The sequence below is a fragment of the Hemiscyllium ocellatum genome, chromosome 9 (genome assembly GCF_020745735.1).
Source record: "Hemiscyllium ocellatum isolate sHemOce1 chromosome 9, sHemOce1.pat.X.cur, whole genome shotgun sequence".
Taxonomy (NCBI): Eukaryota; Metazoa; Chordata; class Chondrichthyes; order Orectolobiformes; family Hemiscylliidae; genus Hemiscyllium; species Hemiscyllium ocellatum.
Genome location: NC_083409.1, coordinates 29,086,275 through 29,109,764, shown reverse-complemented (window position 1 = coordinate 29,109,764; position 23,490 = coordinate 29,086,275). Strand labels below are relative to the sequence as shown.

At 41.7% G+C, this 23,490-nt stretch overlaps 1 protein-coding gene across 1 annotated transcript in view; it reads right to left on the bottom strand.

The window, feature by feature from the left end:
- Positions 1-500: 500 nt before the first annotated feature.
- The window catches only part of LOC132818951 (olfactomedin-like protein 2B), a 78,867-nt gene continuing 55,877 nt past the window's right edge, over positions 501-23,490 (bottom strand). Inside the window, exons 7-8 of the mRNA XM_060830101.1 lie at positions 12,699-12,875; positions 501-7,788 (exon numbers count right to left, since the gene is read on the bottom strand). Of these exons, the coding sequence (XP_060686084.1) occupies positions 7,187-7,788; positions 12,699-12,875 (779 nt within the window). The 3' untranslated portion in view covers positions 501-7,186. The remainder of the gene's footprint in view (positions 7,789-12,698; positions 12,876-23,490) is intronic.

Here is a 23,490-nt window from a genome sequence, read left to right as displayed (position 1 = left end):
AGATGGAAAGCAACGAATCATTCTCCTGACAGCATGTGAACCTACAGTTTTTTCGGTTATCAGGAGTCTAACTTTCCCAGAGGTACCAGACACAAAACATTTTTAAGAGTTGACGTATTTAACTAAGGAATATTATTATCCCAAGCCTCCTATAATTCTGAGATGCTACTGGTTTTACTCGACATTTCGAGAACCGGGGGGAATCTGTATTGGGATTTTTGATGAGGTAAGGCTGCTGTAGAGGCAATTGATTTTGGTTTAACCCTAACTGAGATTTTAAAAAGAAAACAGGACTGTCAACAACACTTTCAGTCTAGGAGCATATTCTGAGCTAGCTGGGTCAGTGTGTACATGTAAATAAAGGGCGACTTGGTGACAGGATACCAGCCACTGTGAACAAAGTTAAAAATCACACAACACCAGGTTACAATCCAACAGGTTTATTTGGAAGCAGTAGCTTTCAGAGCGCTGCTCCTTCATCACAACTACCTGATGAAGAAGCAGCGCTCCGAAGGCTAGTGCTTCCAAGTAAACCTGTTGGACTATAATCTGATGCTGTGTGATTTTTAACTTTGTCCACCCCAGTGCAGCACCGATTCCTCCACACCAAGCCTTTGTGAAGTTACTTCAGTAGCAACAAGAGAAACATATGCCCTGAAGTGATTCGCTTATAACAGCCATCTTTCAGGTGGGGTCAGCATTTCTGGAATCATTCCACTGTTTGGGAAGCTTGACTGATTTGATGTTGCCATCAAAGACTGGGCCCAGTATGTGGAAAGAATGCGTTATTTTTTCCAATCAAATGACTTTGGGGAAGACGAAAAGCAACAATTAATTTTCGAAACACCTTGTGGACTAGCAGCTTTTTTCAATTATTGGAACCCTAACTTGCCCTGAGGCATCAGATACTATGCCAAGAGTTGACAGATTTAGCTAGGAAATATTACAACTTCTGTAACTCTGAAACGCTATCAGTTTTAATCGAGAACCAGGGGAATATGTATTGGGGTTTTCCACGAGGTTAAGGTGATTGGCAGAGGCATGTGATTTTGGTTTAACCCTAAGTGAGATGCTGAGATACCATTTGGTAAGTGAGATTAATGATGTAATCATGCTAAAGCCCAACTGCACTCCAAACAGGCACTACAACTGGCTGTACCATTAAAAGAAATATGGTAAGTGGAGCTTAAGAGTTACATGGTATTTCGGCAGAAGTGGACACCCTTGCCAGGCCAACTGAGCTTGAGGAACACCACTTGAGTGAAAGCGATTACATAGCCTTACTCAGGATATATCTAAACAAAAGGACGCTACATATAAAAACTCCAAACGAAGCCAAGCCTTAGCCAGACAGTTAAAATGCTCTCCAGGATCCAGGCCAGCAAGCCATTGTAGTTGATGCCAATATATGGACTCAAGACAGCAAAATAATCCCTCTAGGCCTGAACTGAGTAAGGGAACTCATAGGCCAATATCCAGGAGAGTGCACACCCTGTAAAGTCTGCCTGCCTCCGGGTTTGGAACAGTTAGATTGCCTAGCAACATCGAAATCAGAACCAATCAAAATAAACGTCTGGTTAAACAGCTCAGTTTTGATGGAAGCCGATATTGGTGCAGCTGTATCAGAGATTGCAGAACCAGTCTTTTTCAAAATTCTGGACTCTGAATCCTCAAATTTGCGTAAGATCTTGGCCAGGCTGCCAAGCTATACCAGGGGACCCCTACAGGTTAAGGGTACAAGTTTGATTCTAGTCTCTTATGAGAAGCAGCTGGTTCAGTTACCACTGATTGTGGTAAAAGGCTCAGGCCCAAGTTTGATGCGGCAAAATTGGTTGAGAATGATTCAACTTGATTGGCTGAACATTTTTTGATTAGAAAATGCCTGCCTGAGTGAAGTCCGAAATAAATACCCAGGAGTTTTGCAGGGACGTCTAGGGACTATCAAAGGAGCCAAGGCCATCTTACATGTTGACCAAGAAGTAATTCCATGATTCTACAAGGCCTGCCCAGTGCCATTTGCTTTACGTGCGAAAGTAAAGGCAGAAATCAGGAGGCTGGCAAGTGAGGAAATCATCAAACCAGTACAGTTTGCAGAATGAGCAGTACCAGTAATACTAATTGTGAAGTCTGATCAGTCGGTTCACCTTTGTGGCGACTGTAACAAAACAGTAAGCAAATTTTCACAGCTGGTTAAATATCCAATCCCTTGCATAAGGATTTTACGCCAAACAGGCAGGGGGCTGTCCTTCATGAAGCTGGATATGAGCCATGTGTACCTGATTAGATGAGGATTCCCAGCTACAATTAATGGTTTGTACCAATATATGAGACTGCCTCATCATCAGTCGACAGGCAGGAAGCTGGAAGAACACAGCAAACCAGGCAGCATCCCGAGGTGCAGAAATTGACGTTTCAGGTGTAACCCTTTTTCAGAACTGGGGGTGGGTGTTGGGGGGAGCTGCAGATAAAGGGGTGGTGGGGGGAAGGTGGTGAAGTGCGGATAATTGAAGACAGGTAGAGGGTACGACCCGGTTGGTCAGTGGGAGAAATGAGTCTGGTTGGTGGCAGGGAGCAATGGAAGGGAGGGGGAGGGGCTGGGAAAGGAGTCAGGGGATAGGGAGGAGATTATTTAAAATTGTAGAACTCAATGTTGAGTCCTCCGGGTTGTAGCTTTCCCAGGTGGCAGATAAGGTGTTGTTCCTCCAATAGGAGCTGTGGTTTTACCAGGCCTCCATTTATCTGGATGATGCACTAATAACTGGAATTTTCTCCAAGATGGGTGGACGCCTTAGGAGGGAAAAATGTGTGTCCAACGCACCCCAAGTAACCTACTTGAACTACTGAGATGACAAGAGCAGGTTACACACATTGGAAGATACAGTGAAGGTGATCACTGTATCTCACAGCTCCCATGTCTGTACCAGAGCTTAAGGTCTATCCTTGGATTAGTGAATTATTACAGAAAATTCATCCATAACCAGGCCTCCAATCTAGCACCCTCACATCTGCTATTGAAAAAGGATTAGCCTTGGATATCATCTTGTTGCCAAGATGTAGCCTTTAGCAAAGTGAAGAGGCAGCTATCATCATCTAAGGTTTTGGCATACTATGATCCCAAGTAAGATGTGTGCTGACATCCAATGCCTTCCCGTACAGTATCTGGGTAGCGTTAGATCACAGATGGCCCAACAGAAAGGAACACTCGCTAGCGTATGCTTCCAGGTCTTTGGCTGATGCCAAATGAAGGTGTGCCCAGATAAAGAAGGCAAGCTTGGTGGTCATCTTTGTTGTGAGAACGTTCCACCAATATCTTTACTGACATACATTTGTAATAGTAATGGACCACAGACCCCTGCAAGGGCTACTTTAAGAGGACATGCCCATGTCCATTGCTACGGGTACAATTCAACGGTGGGTGTTTATTCTGAATGTGTGCAATTACAAGTCGGAAAATTGTTCGGGAGGCCAAGTGACAAATGCGGATACCTTGAGCTACCTCCGACTGGCAGATACACCACCGGTGGTGCCATCACTAGAAGAGTCCATTCTGGACACCCTTATGGTCACAGCTGACCATATCAGCTATGGACACAAAACAATCCCATCCTGGCAAAACTAAAGCAAATAGTGGTGTTAGGGGAAACAAATGGGCCATCACAACCAGAATTGAAACCTTTCTGGATACAGCAAGATCATATCACCATAGAGGGCAACATATTATTACGGGGAGCAAAAGTGATTGTCCCGAGTAAAGGATGCTGCCAGGTACTTGCTGAACTGCATCAAGGTCATTCAGGGGTTTCCAAAATGAAGATGTTGGCAAGAGGTTATGTTTGGTGGCCAGGATTGGATGCCAACATAGCTGCATTGGTAGGGCAATGCCTAGAGGCCAATAAGGACAAAAATTACTATCAGCAGCTCCCCACATTCGTGGGAATGGGTAAGTAAACCTTGGACTTGGTTGTATGTTGACTATGCATATACTTTCATGGGTTCTATGTTTTTTAGTCATTGTGGATGCCTATTCAAAGTAATTGGGTGTGAGTAGAGTTCATTCGTCCAACACAGGAACCATAATTGAAGAGTTGGGAGTGTCTTTTGCAATACACAAGCTTCCGGAGTTGTTGGTCACAGACAATGTTAGTCACAGACATCATTTATCGGCAGTGAATTTGAGTATTCCCTGAAGGCGAATGGCTTTAAGGAATGTAAAGATAGCTCCATACCATCCATTATCCAATAATCTGGCAAAAAGAGCAGTCCAAACTTTGAAGGCAGGCTTAAAGAAACAGTTGACTGAACAATGTACCAATCATTCAATACCAAACTGTCCTGATTCCTATTTGATTATCAGATCATCCCTCATGCAACTACAGGGATAGCTCCAGCTGAGTTGCTAACGCGGAGAAGACACCGCACCAGATTAAATCTGATCATCCCAGGCCTGGGGAAGTGAAGAATGAAATGACATCAGTAACACTGGAGTCAGATGTAAGGCTCCTCTGAGCGAGAGAAACAGTTTAACTCAGGGGATGAAGTTTGGTGTCAAAGTGGAATGGCCTTGCAAGGGAAGAGGCATGGTCGATGTGAAGTCAGGTCCTGTGATATACAAAGTTTGCTGGTGAGGCTGTCCTGAACACACACACACACATACCACATGAAAGCTACAACATCGCAAATGGGGCAGGAGCAAAACATATCCAGCCCCTCAGAACATCTGGCAAGGCTGTCAGAACCCATAGGTTCTCCATCTCCTCCTAACATCAAAGAAAAGTCTGAGGATGAGATGAAAATGGCAGGTGTCATAGCTCCAACATCATAACCGCCTAATGATTAATTTTGGCTGAGACACTTTGGGTACAAGAGGCCGGCTATGGTCTGATACACACCACCAGTGTCTGAAGCAGAGTTGGAAAAGCACCCCAGGAGAAGCTGCAGGAGAAAGAATGGGCTTATGTCCCAGGACTAAGAAGGGGAGGGATATAGTGATTGGAAGGAGGTCAGCCAGGTGGACCTCACAGTATAAGTTCCCTAATTGGGCTGTTACCCTGGTCAAATCAGGAAGTCCTGGCTGTGGTGGAACGTAATAAAATTTTATGCACTCGTTGTTCATTCATTGTGAAAATAAAACAGGAGTGTGAAGCATTCTGCTCATTGTAGGAACTGTCTCTGAACTACCTGGATCAGTGTCATGTACAACATACGTGTAAATAAAGGCTGATTTGATGATGGGATACTGGCCTTTGTGAAGTTATTTAAATGTATATTTTCACTTTTTTAAAAATAAATTGTACATTGTTGCCAGTAATGCTTGTGTTAACTGTTTATCCCTAATTGTTCATGAGAAGTTGGTCGTTCTTGACATTTCAGAGGACTGTTCAAAGTGAATAAACAGTCCAAAGACTTATAAGGGCCAAAATAGATAATGGGAGCAGATCTCCTTCCCTGAAGAAAATTAGTGAATCAAATGGATTCTTGCAACAATCTGATAGTATGAGTAACAGTGTCCATATATTATCTTTTGAATACGGATTTAAATAATCTAAGTTAGATGGCATGATGGGATTTGAACTTGTTTCTCTAAATCATTAGTCTAGGGCTTCTGGATTTCTAATCCAGTAACAAAAAAACTATGTTTCCAAACCATGTGCTCTTCAAAATATTTCCTCTGTGACTATAAAATTACAAGAGCAGCTCATTTTGTCATCTGCCCACCATATCCCCTTTCAGGTCCAGCTGCCAGAAGTATTCCTGGTTATCAGATGGCATGTGGGGGCAGCACAAGACAAAATATATGTGACCTCAGTTATCGTGAAGATTTTAGAATTCATTCATCAGCTGCTCAGCCTATGTGTCAGAGGTTTCAGTTTACCTATTTGGTCCCATTCAGTGGCGAGAGTTAATTTATATTAACACATTCCTTGCCAAAGGCAGCTGGAACTTACATGCTTATAAAATCAACGATGTAGCTGACAAGGGTGCATGCACGTGTTACTGGAAAGCTGTGTAACTTCATATTGATGCGGATGGAGAGTGTGGAAAACTGCCTGCTGCTTTGTTCTTTTAACTACAGGATCTGATTTCAACCTGACAATTCCAATTGGCTGTAACGATGTGCAAATGTTCTGCACAAAGTAAACATTTTCAGTGTCTTAATTTTTCAACAAAAATAGCAAAACCCATGCTGACTGTGGCGAAGAGCACTTCCTTGTCTGATAGGTATATTGCAATTCTGATTTAAAACTGAATCATTGGTGAATAGAGGGCACCAATCACAGTGCACACAATGTTACATTATATGCTGTCGGTTTCAGACTCCATATCAATACGCAGTTTCTGCTTTCTACTCTATATCCAAAACTCTGATCTTCTCCACCCCAGCGTTCCACAGAAGCTAACTTCAAGATTTCAATCCTATTTATTAGTAAAAACTAAATATCAGGAACATATCTGTAAATTCTCAAGCACATAACCACTAATATCTCAATAATAAACAGCACAGGGAGCAACCATCTCTAATCTATAAACTAAGGTGCAGTACATCATTCAATAATTCATACCTCTCGGTCATCAAGGAGTTAATCCACAATACTGAATTGTTACAAATATAAATCAACTATTTGTGCTTTAGAACATGATGAAATACTGAACTGTTATAATGCCATATGTCAAAGTCATCAGTTAGGATGCATAAATCAATAGTTTCATTGTTTAGAACTTAAACTTAATCCTCTTGAATTGTATTGTCTGTCTGATTTATTCCAGACAGTAGCAATGATGGTCAGTTCATAGTGCAGGGACAGAGCTGAGAGGCTGGATTCTTCTCCACAAAATAACCAATATGAAATGAAACATGCAGCTTTATCGGTCAACAGGCATGTCATGCTTGAGCAGGAAGTATGAGCCATTTGTAACTCAGCAGCGAAGTTTGGCAGGCATTTTAATCCTCTACGTCTTGATATGCAAGGTATGCAACTATTGTATAAAGCGCAGATCAATAGGGGCCTTTAGTGTGCATTTGTTTTTCTCTCTGTCTCTTTTAAAGCAGGTTACCATGGTTATATTAACACAAAACAGATCGATCTACAATCTGTGAATGAATATAAGAACATCATTTCCCCTCTTTATAATTTTTTTTACAAAGACCAGTGCTAGAAGCACTTTGTTAACGTCTGTGTTTTCCATCCTAATAGGCGAATGTGATACCATATGTGACTTGATGGCCATTGTCCCATGCATACAGGATACGCTCTTTGGGGTTGTAGTCAATCTGGGTAGTATACGAGTACTCATTGGTAAATGGCAGCCTTGGATTGATTTGTGTGTTTGTATGGGTGTCAAAAGCATATGAAATGTTAGCATGCTTGTTGTTGTAGCTGTCCACTGCATATAGCACACCACAGACAATAAAGCAGTTGCCGTAATAGTTCTTCCTCAAGCCGGTCCTCCAGGTCGTCTCTTTCTGGATGGATAGGTCAACAGTGTTGAGCCTACTGATGATAATGACTTCTTGCAAGGACCCCACATCATCAATGGCTGGGTATATCACCCATAAACCATTCTCATCAATGGCAAAGTCTATGTCGGAGTGACCCCTCCACCTCCAGGGTGTGGCCTCATCATACACTGCATCATGAAGCAGGGTCCAGGCAGCCACATACCTTTGCTTCAGGTCATATTTGATAATATTGCGAGTGAAAGCTCTATTGTAGTAGAAAGCCCCACCATACACCACATGGCCTGTGCCAATCCAATTGTATGGAAGTTTGTAAGAGTTACTCCAGCGACCTGAAAGAAGATGTGACAGGAACATGAAGTTTATTTTTCATATACACCTAATCATTTCTCCTTAACCCAATTGAGGACATTGCTCAGATTCCATGAACACTAGGTGTCATCCAGCACTTTATTCAAGGAGACAGTCTCCAAGCACGACCCTGAACAATAATATTACAAGATTACTCTCAAGTGTGGGAAATAGAAAGGAAGGCCATTCAGCCCTTGAGGCTGTTCTGACGTTCAATCAGATCGTGGCTGATCTGTACCTTAACTCCATCTTATTCACCTTGATTGCATAAGATGAAATTGTAGTCAAAATAGTACCCTACTTCTCAGCAGTTTTGAGATCAATTGCTGCACTTGTAGCTGAAATCAGTGAATTCATCTCATTCTGCACCATTCAACTCAACATGAAGCAATGTATTTACAAACTAGAAATAATAGATTGCTTTATTCAATGTAATTTTGGAATGTCTGAAATTTAAATTACATTTTTTCCATATATCTATCATAGATGTTCAAAATATGGACATCCAAGAACAAGTTACAAGTTGTCACCATTGTCAAATGCCATTGTGCCATTTCTTCATAACAAGCACTGAAAACTACCACAATGATGAAAAATGCCCTCTCATTCAATCTTCCTTGGAAGTTTATGGTTTATGGTGCATATTTCACTTTTTCCCTTAATTGTCCCCTGAGGTCATGTAGCCCACTTATAGCCCCTTTTAAACATTGCTACTGAACCACAACCTCAGCAAACATATTGTTTCCTTACTCAGGCACTCCCTACAGCAAAGCAACCCTGCAAGATATAGATGGAAACTACTTCTACAAGACGGAGTCATTTAAGAAATGGATTCACCTCTTTCAATAACGCCTCTGTTCATAAAATATTGTGATAACACCCAAAGGTAAAGGTTACAAGATTTGGTAGTAATCTTCACTAAATTGCAAACTGGTTCTGTTATCCTTTGAGACAATTTATCTACACATCAATACTGTTTCTGAAAGGAAGTTCGGCTAACATTGACTTGAGAGCTGTGGCCAATATACTATTTTATATTGGGACATAATATAAGCTACAGACATTGAACTCTGTTTTAATCCTTACATATAAAGGTTAGAACATTTTCACATTTAAATAATGTTCACCATCTGCGAGGCAATAGTTTATCGATTCTGACATGTATATTAGGCAGTATTTATCTATAACTCCTACAATTTTCATGAACAGCCTTGTACTGAAAAGCTGAAACAATGCCACTTATCAGAGGATCATTTAGCTTTCTCAAAGGAAGAGAAAGCAATATATTTTTCCACAGCTTGTAATTTTCAGTTTCAGAGTCCATAAGGTCCAGAAAAATTACTTAGCTGCTGTTCTGATGCTCTCTCTTTACGACAGTGTCTGCAATTATGAAGTTTGGTGTTGATGGCATCCAATTAATATTCAAGTGCTTGAATGTCATGACATATGCTGAATTGCTGGTGCCCAATACCCAATGTCAGTCTTTTATACAACAAAAACAGAAAATGCTGCAAATACTCAGCAGATCTGATACTTATCTGTGGAGAGAAAGCAAACTGAAGGTTTTAGGTCTAGTAACCCTTCTTCAGAATTGAACTCCCAGTTCTGCAATTTCAGTAATCTTTGATATTTTCTATGCTTAAACAAGAAGTCAAAAAGGCGATGGACATGGATACCGTAACTCCTTATTTCTCAACTTTGTTTAGTTTACCTCTTAAAAAGCTTCACTTTTGCCTTCCTGTCTGCTCCATTAAGCCCCACCCAGCCACTGCTTAAAAGAGGTGGACACGCAATCAACACCCAAACAGGTACCGATGACTGTCTTGAGGCAGCCTTCATATGACCTGTAAGTCCTTCCCAGAAAGTGATTCATCTGCTGTATCATCTTTTATCCCTTCCATTCCAATTTGATTTGACTTCACTGAAAGAGTTTGTGGGAAGAAAACTTTGGACTGGCTTTATGACTCTGGTGAATAAAGTCTTCTAGAACACAGTGCTACATTAGTTGAGATTGGGGTGATGACCTGTATTTGGATTATGCATTGTAGAAATCAAACCTTTTTCTTTATTGGTGCACTATATCTTAGAAATTCATCAAGAATATGTAAATCAATTTTTTTTAGATCTTTCAATTTCCTTCTCAGAAGGACATTCCTCATGGTAGCTCTTCCAGTCATTCACTGTGGCCATTACTCATGCATTTGAGGAACAAGTTGCCATTCCATCATGAATAATATCACAGCTGAGGCAAGTTATTTTCCCTTCACTGGTTAGTATTCTAGAAACTTGCATGGTTGTCAAAGATTGTATCAGATAACCACCTCCTCGTCCTCCACTCTCTCTCTCTCTCTCTCTCTCTCTCAATGCCCAATCACATTTTCCTTGCTTGACTGAATATGTTTTTGCCAAATTAGAAACCAATAATGGTAGATTTTCAATCTTCCTGCAAATAATTAACAATCACCGTTAATTTGCCCACTTTTATCTCTACAATATAGGTCACTCTTGTCCCCGAAATGTCTTATTGAGCTTTGAAGGCTTCAAAAAAGGCCAGTTGCAATTTCAGCTTTGCAGGTCCATTGCCTTCCCATTCATTTTCATCTGTTATTTGCATTTGATATCATTTTTTTAAACTTCCCAATCTCTTATATTTTCCCTGCAGTACTCACTGCTCATTGACCAAGGAATATTTTCAACATCATGCAACTAACTAAGATGCCACAAAACTAACTTGATTGAGTTTTTTGAAGAAGACTGATGAGTACAGAGCACTGGATATGATCTATATGGACTTCAGTAAGGCATTCAACAACGTTCCTTATGGTAGACTGGTTAGCAAAGTTAGATCGCATGGAATACAGGGAAAACTTGCCATTTGGATACAGGTGAAGGTAGAAGACAGAGAGTGGTGGTGGACGGTTGGCATTCAGACTATAGTCCTGTGACCAGTGGTGTGTCACACGGAACAGTGCTGGATTTACTGCTTTTTGTCATTTATATAAATGATTTGGATGTGAACATAGTTAGTAGGTTTGCAGATGACACCAAAATTGGAGGTGACAATGAAGAAGGCTAAAGCAGAGTACAACGGGATCTTGGTCAGATAGGCCGAAGGGCCAAGGAATGGCAGGTGGTGTTTAATTTAGATAAATGTGAGATGCTGCATTTTGGCGACGACGTATATACTTTATGGTAAGGGTCCTGTGAAGTGTTGCTGAACAAAGAAACCTTGGAATGCAGGTTTACAGTTCCTTGAAAGTGGAGTTACAGGTAGATAGGATAGTGAAGATGGTTGGTATACTTCCCTTTACTGAACAGAGCATTGAGTATAGGAGTTGGGAGGTCATGTTACAGCTGAATAGGACATTGGTTAGGCCACTTTTGGAATACTGTGTGCAAAACTGGTCTCCCTGCTACAGGAAGGTTGTTGTGAAACTTGAAAGGATTCAGAAAAGATTTACAAGGAGTTGGAGGGTTTGAGCTATAGGGAGAGGCTGAGTAGGCAGGGCTGTTTTCCCTGAAGGGTTGGAGGCTAAGGAACGACCTTATAGAGGTTTATGAAATCATGAGGGGCATAGATAGACAAGGTCATTTCCCTCAGGTGGGGGAAGTCCAAAACTAGAAGGCATAGGTTTAAGGTGAGAGAGGAAAGATATAAAAGGGACCTAAGGGGCAACGTTTTTACGCAGAGGGTGATGCTTGTATGGAATGAGCTGCCAGAGGAAATGGTGGAGATTGGTACAATTACAACATTTCAAAGGCATCTGGATGGGTATATGAATAGGAAGGGTTGAGAGGGATATGAATCAAGTGTTGGCAAATTAGACTAGATTAATTTAGGATATCTGTTCGGCATGGATGAGTTGGACCAAAGGGTCTGTTTCCATGCTGTATATCTCTATGCCTCTATGCCACCTCTATTTCAGCATGAAGCCAAAATTAGGAAATTGACTGATAAAGAATTAGAGCAATGAATCATTGCGCTGTGAACCTCTTCATTTAAACACTATGTGGTGCCAACTAGAACAAGCCACCAGCATTTGGCTGAGTCAGAATGAGTAACACTCAAATGTGTAATTTGTTATGTTTCTTACAAGAAAAGTTAAGGGCAGTGGAAAAATCTACAACAATTTCCGTTATAATTTCAGTGTAGTATCTTAAACTGAAAACATTAGAAACATCAAAATGAACAGTTACTCTTCCCCACTCCACGTATGCCAAGCATTAATCAATGTCAAAAATACAAATGATAGTGCATATTCAGTGAAAGGCGTTTGCTGAAATGAGATGTTCCTAAATCCCATTCTGGTTTTACTATTTCCACATTTAGGTACATATCCTGGATCTCTTGAGGTCAGCGTTGGCTTTTTTTGTTGAGGATATCACACTATTGCAAGCATTGAAGCCTCTGACACTGTTGCAAAGATCACAAAACATTATGTTTAAAGGAAAATTGAAATTGTATCATAAAGTATATATATGTGTGTGTATTAAAATTACATATTATTAAAAGAAAATTCGATTCCTCTGACATTCCACTTACATGATAGTCAACATCATTCAGCTAGGAGTTCTCAATATGGATAAAATAAAAAATATAATTTCAGAGAAGAATTGGATTTTACTTGAAAATCTGCTTTGAAATAGGTTTCAGGGTTGTAGGATTATAATGGGCCGAGATGATAGAACTTCTTGAACCTCAGTTCATAATCAATTATTAGGGTGAACATAAAGACCTTGGGAGAAACAAATATTTGAAATTTTAGTTGATCAGTAAGAGAAGCTTACAGAATATGTTTTTGTGCTGAAACCGGTCAGGTCTCTAAGAGAGAGAGAAATTTTCTGATATATGAAAGGCATTCTTTTTGTGTTTCATATTTTAAGCCCTCACCTTGTTTGAAATATTCCATGTTGCGGAACTCCACCAGCGTATTGCCATAATAGTAGTTGGTGATGTAGATTTTAACTCCCTTTGCTATTGGATCTTTCATCCAAGCACCTTCTTTTCTCCCATAAATGTGTTTTGTCTTCGGTCCAGAAATAGTTGATAAGGTTTCCTTACACTCTGCTGTAATACAAAATGGCTTTCAGCTTTACTGTCCATTACACAGTATCATCCCTTTCCAATAAAAAGCAACATTAATAAGTACCACCATCATGTTGAGAGCTTGAATCATTGGATCAGTCACATCAGAGAGCTTCACCCAGAGTATAACAAAAATGTAAGGTATTCTACCCCTGTTGAGGGGAAAGCTGTTCTCCAGGCTTCAATGAAATCTCATCTTTACTAGCCTAAATTCAGTACCCAAGGGGATGGCCTCAACCGGGACCTTGGGTTCATGTCACAGTACAGGTGACCCCACTGTACTAGAACACACACTCACACACACTCTCTCTCTCATACGCTCACACAAACACACCCATGCTCACACGCAACTTCTCACAGACTTATACGCCTTTACACTCACAATCACACACACATATACATGCACACACACATACAGACACACACATATAAGAATATGGGATGAATTTGTACTTGCAGAATTACATTTTATTTTGCTCAAAAACTGCATGAATCCCTGTAAGATTCTGTAAATCCCTTTTTTAGGAATAGAATCAGTCTGAACATTGGGGCACAGACAGCCTCACAAAGGTACCTCACACCTTCAGTGCTTTATCTGAGCTGACATGGCACCTATTGTTGAATGATTTGGAGATGCCGGTGTTGGACTGGGGTGTACAAAGTTAATTGTTGAAGTTCACTTGAGAATGTAACTTGAAAAAAGGTCTGGGATTTACATATGAAAGAACATAAAAACAACATGGTCATTCTAAAAGATGAGAGACATAATAAACAATCCAGGTCTTTTTCAATATATAATTTCAGTTGCATCATACTATAAACTTTTGCTATAAATTCTGTATCTTAAGATCTTTTACTCCACAACCACCTGATGAAAGAGTGGCGCTCCAAAAGCTAATGCTTCCAAATAAACCTGTTGGACTATAATCTGGTGTTGTGTGATTTTTAACTTTACTAGTCTAAGAAATATAAGAAGGACAGTTATAGCTGTAGTGAAAGTGTTTGCAATTGGGCTCACTGCAGGAATAGCAGAAATTTGCATCCCAAAGATTGTTTTGTTACAATTATTCCCTTTTAGTCCCATGATGTTATATTTATGCTGAAACCGGTGTTTAGGGAAGTGCCTGAAAACAAAGGTGTTCCGCCCTGAAAATAAATGACTTGCAATATGAATGGGTCTCATAAACTTTGATTGAGATTCAACAATGGGAATGTGTTGATACGATGTATTTTTTAACTGGCAAGGATTTAACATGCTTTTCCCGTGAGTCTAGTCTAAGTATGAAACTTGAAACAGGCTCAGCCAGTGTGCCCCCCCGCCCCCCACCGGCCAAGATTTTGGTCTGACTGCAAATTACTTCAGAATGTCCTGCTGTGCCAGAGCAGTTAGATCCCACAATGCCAATTCACTAAAAGAGCATTACATAGTTCTGTAAACAGCATCTGCCTCAGTACTGAATATGAAGTAACATTCTCTTTTAAGAGTTCAGTGGGTAAGTGTACCAGTTCATGTGTTACCAAACCAGGCAAGAGAAAAAGGGCACAGGTTTACACTATGATAGAAGACTACATTAGATGTATAACATGTGAACTGGCCTTTCCGCCCAATTATCAGTCCATATTAACCTTTCCATGCCCAGAAAGGCCCAAGTTCAATCACTCTTAGACATTCACTGACCATAACCAGAGCTAACATTCCTATTTATAATGCAATAATCCTTTATTAAAGTATCATGTGTTTGTGGATGTCAGTTAAGCAAAATGCCAACTATATGCTCTCACTTTCCTACCTTTGAATAGAGTCGTGGTCAAAAGATACGGAATAGGCCATTTGGGATTAAAATGAGAAGAAACTTCTTCGTTCAAAGAGTGGTGAGCCTATGGAGTTCCCTGCTACAGAAAGCAGTTGAGATCAAACTTTTCATCAAAACTTTGAAATGTTTTCAAGAAGGAATTAAGTATGGTTCTTTGAGCTGAAGGGACCAAAAGTTCTCAGAAAAGACCCAAGCAAAGGGGACTGAGTTGAATGATCAGCCATGGTCATACTGAATGGTAAAGCAGGCTCAAAGGGCTGAATGGCTTCCTCCAGCTCCAAATTTCTGTGTTTCTATACATTAACACTCACTTCTAGACTCACATGAAATGTCAGCACTTTGGTGAGTTAAAAGCCTGGTCAGATCTGTTAATGGGTGAAACGAGAAGAGATAAGTTGTTCCAAAATAATTCAATGCGAACCAGCCTATATCCCAAAGGAACATGAGCTCTACTTGCTAATAAGAAAGCTTTCATTGGCTGAAGGGATAAGTCACTTACCTTAAATTTAAAACTAATAAAAACAGTATACAAGAATGCAAAAATATGCAATAAGAGAAATACAAAGAATAGTAAAATGGAGGTCAGCATTATAAAGCTACAAAAAGGATGAAAATAAACTTGCAAAGAGTTATCAGGTTCAGCACACTAATACTTTCAGAATTATATCAAGTAAAAGAGTATGATTCAAAGGAATTCAAACCTTGTTAACTGAGTAAAATATCTTAAGATGTCACATTCTATCCAATTTTCTGAATGCCTTTAACCCTGCGCAATAAATATAGAATAGAAGAAAATTGATCCCTTTGAAATTTGGATGCTAACAGCATGCTAAAAATTCCATGTCCATACTCTAGATCAATAAAGCAGTGTTTGAAATTGTGAGAGCAAAAAGAACTCTAAAAATTGACACACAGAAATGAAAATGTCATTTTGTCATTTGACCAGAGCTGAAAAGCTCCTGAAATCTCTGAAAGATCTCCGGGACAGCAGAAAGAGGCCGGTGCGGGCACAGCTGGATGATGGATGTCACGGTATGAGAAGGCAGCTTACGGTGGATGTGTGAGAAGGACACAAGGAAGTATATCATGGAATACCATGACAGCTCAACTCCTAGCAGGTGTAGCTACAAAAAGCAGTGTAGGTGTTAAGTTCTGAGTCCTGAAGAAGGGTCACTCGACCCAAAAACTTAACTCGATTTCTATCCACAGATGCTGCCTGACCTGCTGAGCTTTTCGGCAATTTCAGTTTTTGTTTGTGTAAGTGTTCAGTAATTACTTTACCTCTACTGTAAATACTTGTGCAGAGTTCAGTACATACCTGAATTTCTAAGATACGCAGTCAAGTTAAGAAGGACACAGAATTGGCTGGACCATAGAAGAGAGAGGGTGATAGTAGATGGAAAGTATTCAGCCTGGAGCTTGGTGACCAGTGGTGTTCTGCAGGGCTGTATTTTGGGGTCTCTGCTCTTTATGATTTTTATAAATGACTTGAATGGAGAAGTGGAAGAGTGGGTTAATAAGTTTGCCGATGTCACAAAGGTTGGTGCGGTTGTTGGTAGTGTAGAAGGCTGTTGTAGGTTGCAACGGGACATTGACAGGATGCAGAGCTGGGCTGAGATGTGGCAAGATGGAGTTCAACCTGGAAAAGTGTGAAGTGATTCATTTTGGAAGGTCGAATTTGAATGCAAATTTCAGGGTTAGTGGCAAGATTCTTAGCAGTGTGGAGGAACAGAGTGTGACAAAGATGGACATTTCTTCTAAAAGCTGTTCCTTTCCTGAAGGATACTTTAGATTAGATTACTTACAGTGTGGAAACAGGAACTTCGGCCCAACAAGTCCACACCGACCCGACGAAGCGCAACCCACCCATACCCCTACATTTACCCCTTACCTAACACTACGGGCAATTTAGCATGGCCAATTCACCTGACCCGCACATCTTTGGACTGTGGGAGGAAACCGGAGCACCCGGAGGAAACCCACGCAGACACGGGGAGAACGTGCAAACTCCACACAGTCAGTCGCCTGAATCGGGAAATGAATCCGGGTCTCAGGCGCTGTGAGGCAGCAGTGCTAACCACTGTGCCACCGAGCCGCCCACAAGGACTTTGTCCTTGTTTTTTTATATCAGAAGGGTCATAAACAAGCCGGGCTCCAAAACGGGTTTGGTTCAGAGATGAAAGGCCTTTTTGTTTATACGTAAACAGACGAGTCTTTAGGCCAAAGCTTTTATGTTTTTACAAGTAACCTGTATAAATCAGGGGGGTGTGGCCAGCTCTCTAGCTGAGCAGTTCATTCCAGAACTATTTGGGGAGTTCAGCTGTGGAGCTGTGTGGCAACAGGCTGCAAGACTCTCTCTCCTTCTACCCTTCTAACTTTGACCTGTAAGCCTTTGTTTCATTTTTATTGTAGTTAAGGGATTTGTTTATTGGGACTGTTGTGTATATTCGAAAGAGCATAATTAAGTCTCGTTTGGATATACTGAGTTCTGTAGGGGTTCTTTTTTCTGTTCTTTGTGTTTCATTGTGTAATTTTGTGAATAGACCTTTGTCTGTTTTAAAATCTGGTAGTCAACCTCACTAACTTACTCCAGGTAATTTTCACTGTGCACTTACCAAAACAAATTGCAAAGTTATGATCTGGGCTGCCTGCTTAAGAATGTTTTGAGTGGTCTGGCCTAGTCCATAAGAGATTGGTGGCTCTTTGCAAGATTTTAAACGGTGAGTGGTAGGCGCTAGTGTCTTTATTTTGGGTATTGGTTTGGTTGGGTAGATAACGCTTGGGATAAAAAATGAGGTCTGCAGATGCTGGAGATCAGAGCTGAAAGTGTGTTGCTGGTTAAAGCACAGCAGGTCAGGCAGCATCCAAGGAACAGGAAATTCGACGTTTCGGGCATAAGCCCTTCATCAGGAATGAGGAGAGTGTGCCAGGCAGGCTAAGATAAAAGGTAGGGAGGAGGGACTTGGGGGAGGGGCAATGGAGGTGTGATAGGTGGAAGGAGGTCAAGGTGAGGGTGATAGGCCGGAGTGGGGTGGGGGCGGAGAGGTCAGGAAGAAGATTGCAGGTTAGGAGGGCGGTGCTGAGTTGAGGGAACCGACTGAGACAAGGTGGGGGGAGGGAAAATGAGGAAACTGGAGAAATCTGAGTTCATTCCTTGTGGTTGGAGGGTTCCCAGGCGGAAGATGAGGCGCTCCTCCTCCAGCCGTTGTGTTGTTATGTTCTGCCGGTGGAGGAGTCCAAGGACCTGCATGTCCTTGGTAGAGTGGGAGGGAGAGTTAAAGTGTTGAGCCACGGGGTGGTTGGGTTGGTTGGTCCGGGCGTCCCAGAGGTGTTCTCTGAAGCGTTCTGCAAGTAAGCGGCCCGTCTCCCCAATATAGAGGAGGCCACATCGGGTGCAGCGGATGCAATAGATGATGTGTGTGGAGGTGCAGGTGAACTTGTGGCGGATATGGAAGGATCCCTTGGGGCCTTGGAGGGAAGTGAGGGAGGAGGTGTGGGCGCAAGTTTTACATTTCCTGCGGTTGCAGGGGAAGGTGCCGGGAGTGGAGGTTGGGTTGGTGGGGGGTGTGGACCTGACGAGGGAATCACGAAGGGAGTGGTCTTTGCGGAACGCTGATAGGAGAGGGGAGGGAAATATATCCCTGGTGGTGGGGTCCGTTTGGAGGTGGCGGAAATGACGGCGGATGATACGTTGTATACGGAGGTTGGTGGGGTGGTAGGTGAGAACCAGTGGGGTTCTGTCTTGGTGGCGGTTGGAGGAGTGGGGCTATAATTAAAAGGGTCTTTTTCAGTCACCAAGAGTTTTCTGGAATTGGATGCATTGATTTTGGAAGTTTTACAAAAAGTGAATTAGACCAAGCCGCAGGAATTAGCAGACAAGCTGCGGTTGGAGCTGCCTCCTTCTGAGGAAAGGAGAGGGAATGACAGCAGTAGCTCAGCATTGATATTGGCTGGAAACACCATCAGGATCTGTAGAGATGGCAAGAATTCAATTGCAAGTGAGGCAGCTTGAGTTAGAGGCGAGAGGTAAGGAAAGGGCAGCAGAATTGAAACAGTTTGTGTTATGATTAAAAGCACAAGAGAGGTAAAAAGAGACAGCCAGCAGAAGAGAAAAATAGAGCGTGTTTGAACTTCAAAAACTGACACTTAAAAAGGAGAGTCAGCTTAAAAGGCTGGAGGGAAAGGCTGAGGGTAGGCTTAGTACGGATAAGCAAGCCCCTGGTAGTTAAAAGCCTAGTATGAAATTATTTAAGTATGTTCAAGCATTGCCTAAATTTAATGAGAAGGATGTGGAAGCCTTTTTCATCTCATTTGAAAAAATGCCTAAACAAATGCAGTGGCCAGTGACCACGTTGAGTGCTTAAGGTCAGGACTACCCAGATGATTAGGATAAGAGATGCACCAAATGAATCAACCAAATTCAGTCCGTTTGAATCAATATTTGTCCATGGAGTAAGAGGACCATTAAAATTGATTACGAAGAAATTAATAAGTCAGAATTCAGATTTCACACATTTGGACTATGTGTCAAATTTTATAGAACGACTATAAAGAACTGGAGAGTTGGCTGGACAGCATTTAAAGTATCACAGCATACAATGAAACAATGATAAGAAATCACGAACTTGCAATTTGGCCATTGGGAATAAGGTATTGGTGTTACTTCCAGTAATAGGTGAACCTTTAAAAGCAATGTTTGGTGGACCTTATCAAACCGAGAGGAAATTAAGTGAGGTGAACTACTTGATAAGAACTCAGGACAGGAAGAAATCTCAGACTGTATCATGTGAATATGCTCAAAAGGTATTTTGACAGGGAAGGAAAACAAGAGGAGAAGGTATTAATGATTACAGCACAGAGGAAGAACCAAGTTCAGAGGATTCTGAATTGGACATTCCTCAACTCAAATTGGACAATGAGGAAGTTGTCAAAAATTGGGATAGATTATTGAGTTACCTTCCGCAAGGAAATCAAAATGACCTGAAAGAGTTATTACTATCTCATGGGGAGATATGCAGAAATAAACAACAAAGTACTAACTTAATTGTGCATGATGTACACATAAGAGATGCTGTTCTGATTAAGCAACATCCTGATAGGCATAACCTTCTAAAGTTGGCACAGGTTCAGAAGGAGACAGAACGGATACTCCAAGATGGCATAATCTAAGTGAGTTATAGTGATTAGAGCTTACCCATAGTCATGGTGCCAAAGGCAGATAATACCCAATGGTTATGTGTGGACTATTGCAAAGTCAAAGCCATTACAAAGACTGATGCAATTCTGCAGTTGGAGGACTGTGTTGAAAAAGTGGGACAAACAACTTACATTTCTAAGTTGGACTTACTCAGAGGCTACTGGCAAATACCTCTGTCAGAGTGAGCAAAGGCAAGTTCAGCTATCGTAATGCTAAATGAACTCTATCAGTTCAAAGTCATGCCATTTGATATGAAAAACACTCCAGCCACATTTCAGAGACTAATTAATAAGGTCATTGTCAGATTACCCAAATGTGTTGTTTACATTGATGACCTGGTAATTTTTAGTCACTCATGGAAGGAACATTTACAGCATTTAAAGTCTGGTTGAAGATTTGTAGCTCGGGTGTCAGTTGTTGTGGTTCTGTTCGCTGAGCTGGAAGTTTTTGCTGCAAACGTTTCGTTCCCTGGCTAGGGAACATCATCAGTGCTATTGGAGCCTCCTGTGAAGCGCTGCTGTGATGTTTCTTCCGGTATTTATAGTGGTTTGTTCTTGCCGCTTCCGTCCTAGACGTGTTAGTAGAGAGAACACCCAATGGAGAATTCACCACAAGGGTACACAGGAAACCAACACACACAGACCAAGTCCTAAACTATGAAAGTAACCACCCCAACACACACAAACGAAGCTGCATCAGGACACTATTCAAAAGAGCCACAACACACTGCAGTACACCAGAACTGCGAAAAGAGGAAGAGGAACACCTATACAAGGTATTCGCCAAAAACGGATACCCACGCAACTTTATCACCAGATGCCTAAGAGATAGACCACGGAACGAGGACATGCCACAACCAAAAGGACTAGCCACACTACCATACGTCAGGAGCGTCTCAGAACTGACAGCCAGACTACTGCGACCCGTAGGGCTCATAACAGCACACAAGCCAACTTCCACACTCAGACAACAACTCACTAGAACAAAGGACCCAATAGCCAGCACGAGCCAAACTAACGTAGTTTACAAAATACCATGCAAGGACTGCACAAAACACTATATAGGACAAACAGGAAGACAGCTAACAATCCGCATCCATGAACATCAGCTAGCCACAAAACGACACGACCAGCTATCCCTAGTAGCCATACACTCAGACAACCAGGAACATGAATTTGACTGGGAAAACACTACCATCATAGGACAAGCCAGACAGAGAACAGCCAGGGAATTTCTAGAGGCATGGCATTCATCCACAAACTCCATTAACGGACACATGGACCTGGACCCCATATACAAACCACTACAGCTGAAACTGACACCCGGAAGCGGCAAGAACAAACCACTATAAATACCGGAAGCAGCGCTTCACAGGAGGCTCCAATAGCACTGATGATGTTCCCTAGCCAGGGAACGAAACGTTTGCAGCAAAAACTTCCAGCTCCGCGAACAGAACCACAACAATTTACAGCATTAGTTAGACTTGTTCAATCAACTTCAGAAGGCAAGCTTGGTGGTAAACCTGGCTAAATGTGAATTTGCCAAAGCCTAAGTCACCTTCCTGGGCATGTTATTGGACACGGACAATAGGCCCCACAGGATGCGAAAACGAAAGTAATTGGGGAATTTCCCACACCATCGACAAGAAGAGCAGTACTACAGTTCCTGGGATTGAGTAGATTTTACCAAAAGTTTGGGCCAAATTTTAGGTGTGTGGCCACTCCACTCACTGAATTGTTAAAAAGGACAAGAAGTTTCAGTGGACAGTGGACTGTCAGAAGGCATTGGACAGCCTAAAAACTGTGTTAACCACTGCCCCAGTATTAGCCACACCGATTACACGAAGCCTTTGAAGCTGGCTATGGATGCCAGTGTTGTGGGTATTGGTGCAATGGTCCCACAGGAGATGACAAGGGCTAGAAAGACCCATCGGGTATTTTTCCAGAAAATTGAATGTTCCATCAACAGAAATATTCAACAGAGAAAGAAACTTTGAGCTCGGTGTTGGCATTACAACATTTCAGTGTTAATGTCAGCAACACATCTGAGACAATCTTATACACTGATCATAACCCATTGACATTTGTGGAGAAATTCAAGGACAAAAATGCCAGACAGTTTACAGGGAGCTTGTTGTTGCAGCCATTCAGTTTGACAACTGTGCATGTGGCAGGTCGCACAAATGTGATTGCTAATGTGTTGTCGAGACTCAAATGAGATACGGAGGTGTTCAGTGGCTAGTGTGCCATGGCCTGAATTTGCATGTGGTTGTGCATGTTTGTATCTATATAGTTAGTATAGTGTATATGTGTGTTTTAGACTACTACCAGTTTGCTTTTGAAGGGTTTTAAAAATTACGCCATTTTTTGATATTGATGGTTCATTTTTTTTTAAGTGGGGAGGTGTCAAAAAGCTGGTCCTTTTTTCTAAAAGATGTTCCTTTTCTCAAGGATACTGTGTCCTTGGTTTTTTTTATCAGAGGGGTAGTAAACAAGCCGGGCTCCAAAATGGCTGGGTTTAGTACAGAGATGAAAGGCCTTTTTGTTTATATGTAAACAGACGAGTCTTTAGGCCAAAGCTTTTATGTTTTTACGAGTAACCTGTATAAATCAAGGGGGTGTGGCCAGCTCTCTAGCTGAGCAGTTCAGTCCAGAACTAGTTGGGGGGTTCAGCTGTGGAGCTGTGTGGCAACAGACTGCGAGACTCTCTCTCCTTCTGCCCTTCTAACTTCGACCTGTAAGACTTTGTTTCATTTTTACTGTGGTTAGGGGGTTTGCTTATTGGGACTGTTGTGTATATTTGGAACAGCATAATTAAGTCTTGTTTGGATATACTGAGTTCTGTGGGGGTTCTTTATTCTGTTCTTTGTGTTTCATTGTGTCATTTTGTGAATATATTTTTGTCTGTTTTAAAATCTGGTAGCCAACCTCGCTAACTTACTCCGGGTAACATTCACTGTATTGTTACCAAAACAAATTGCAAAGTTATGGTCTGGGCTGCCAGCATAAGAATGTTTTGAGTGGTTTGGCCTCGTGCATAACAAGAGGGGTCCACGTCCATAGATCCCCCAAAGTTGCCACACAGGTTGATAGAATTGTTAAGCAGGCGTATGGTGTGTTGGCTTTCAGGAGGAGGGGGATCGAGATTAAGAGCCGCGAGGTTATAAAGCCCTGGTTAGACTACACTTGGAATATTATGTTCAGTTCTGGTCACCTCATTGAAGGGAAGATGTGGAAGCTTTAGAGAAGGTGCAGAGGAGATTTACCCAGGTGCTGCCTGGACTGGAGAGCATATTCTATGACGAAAGGTTGAGAGAGCTAGGGGGTCCTCTCACTGAAGTGAAGAGAGACTTGATAGAGGTGTACAAGTTGATGGGAGGCATGGATAGAGTGGATAGCGGGAAACTTTTTCCCAAGGCGGAAATGGATATTACGACAGGGCATAATTTTAAGGTGATTGGAGGAAGGTTTAGGGGAGATGTCAGAGAGTGGTGGGTGCATGGAATGCATGGCCAACAGTGGCAGCAAAGTCAGATACATCAGGGACATTTAAGCAACTCTTGGATAGGCACATGGATGACTGCAAA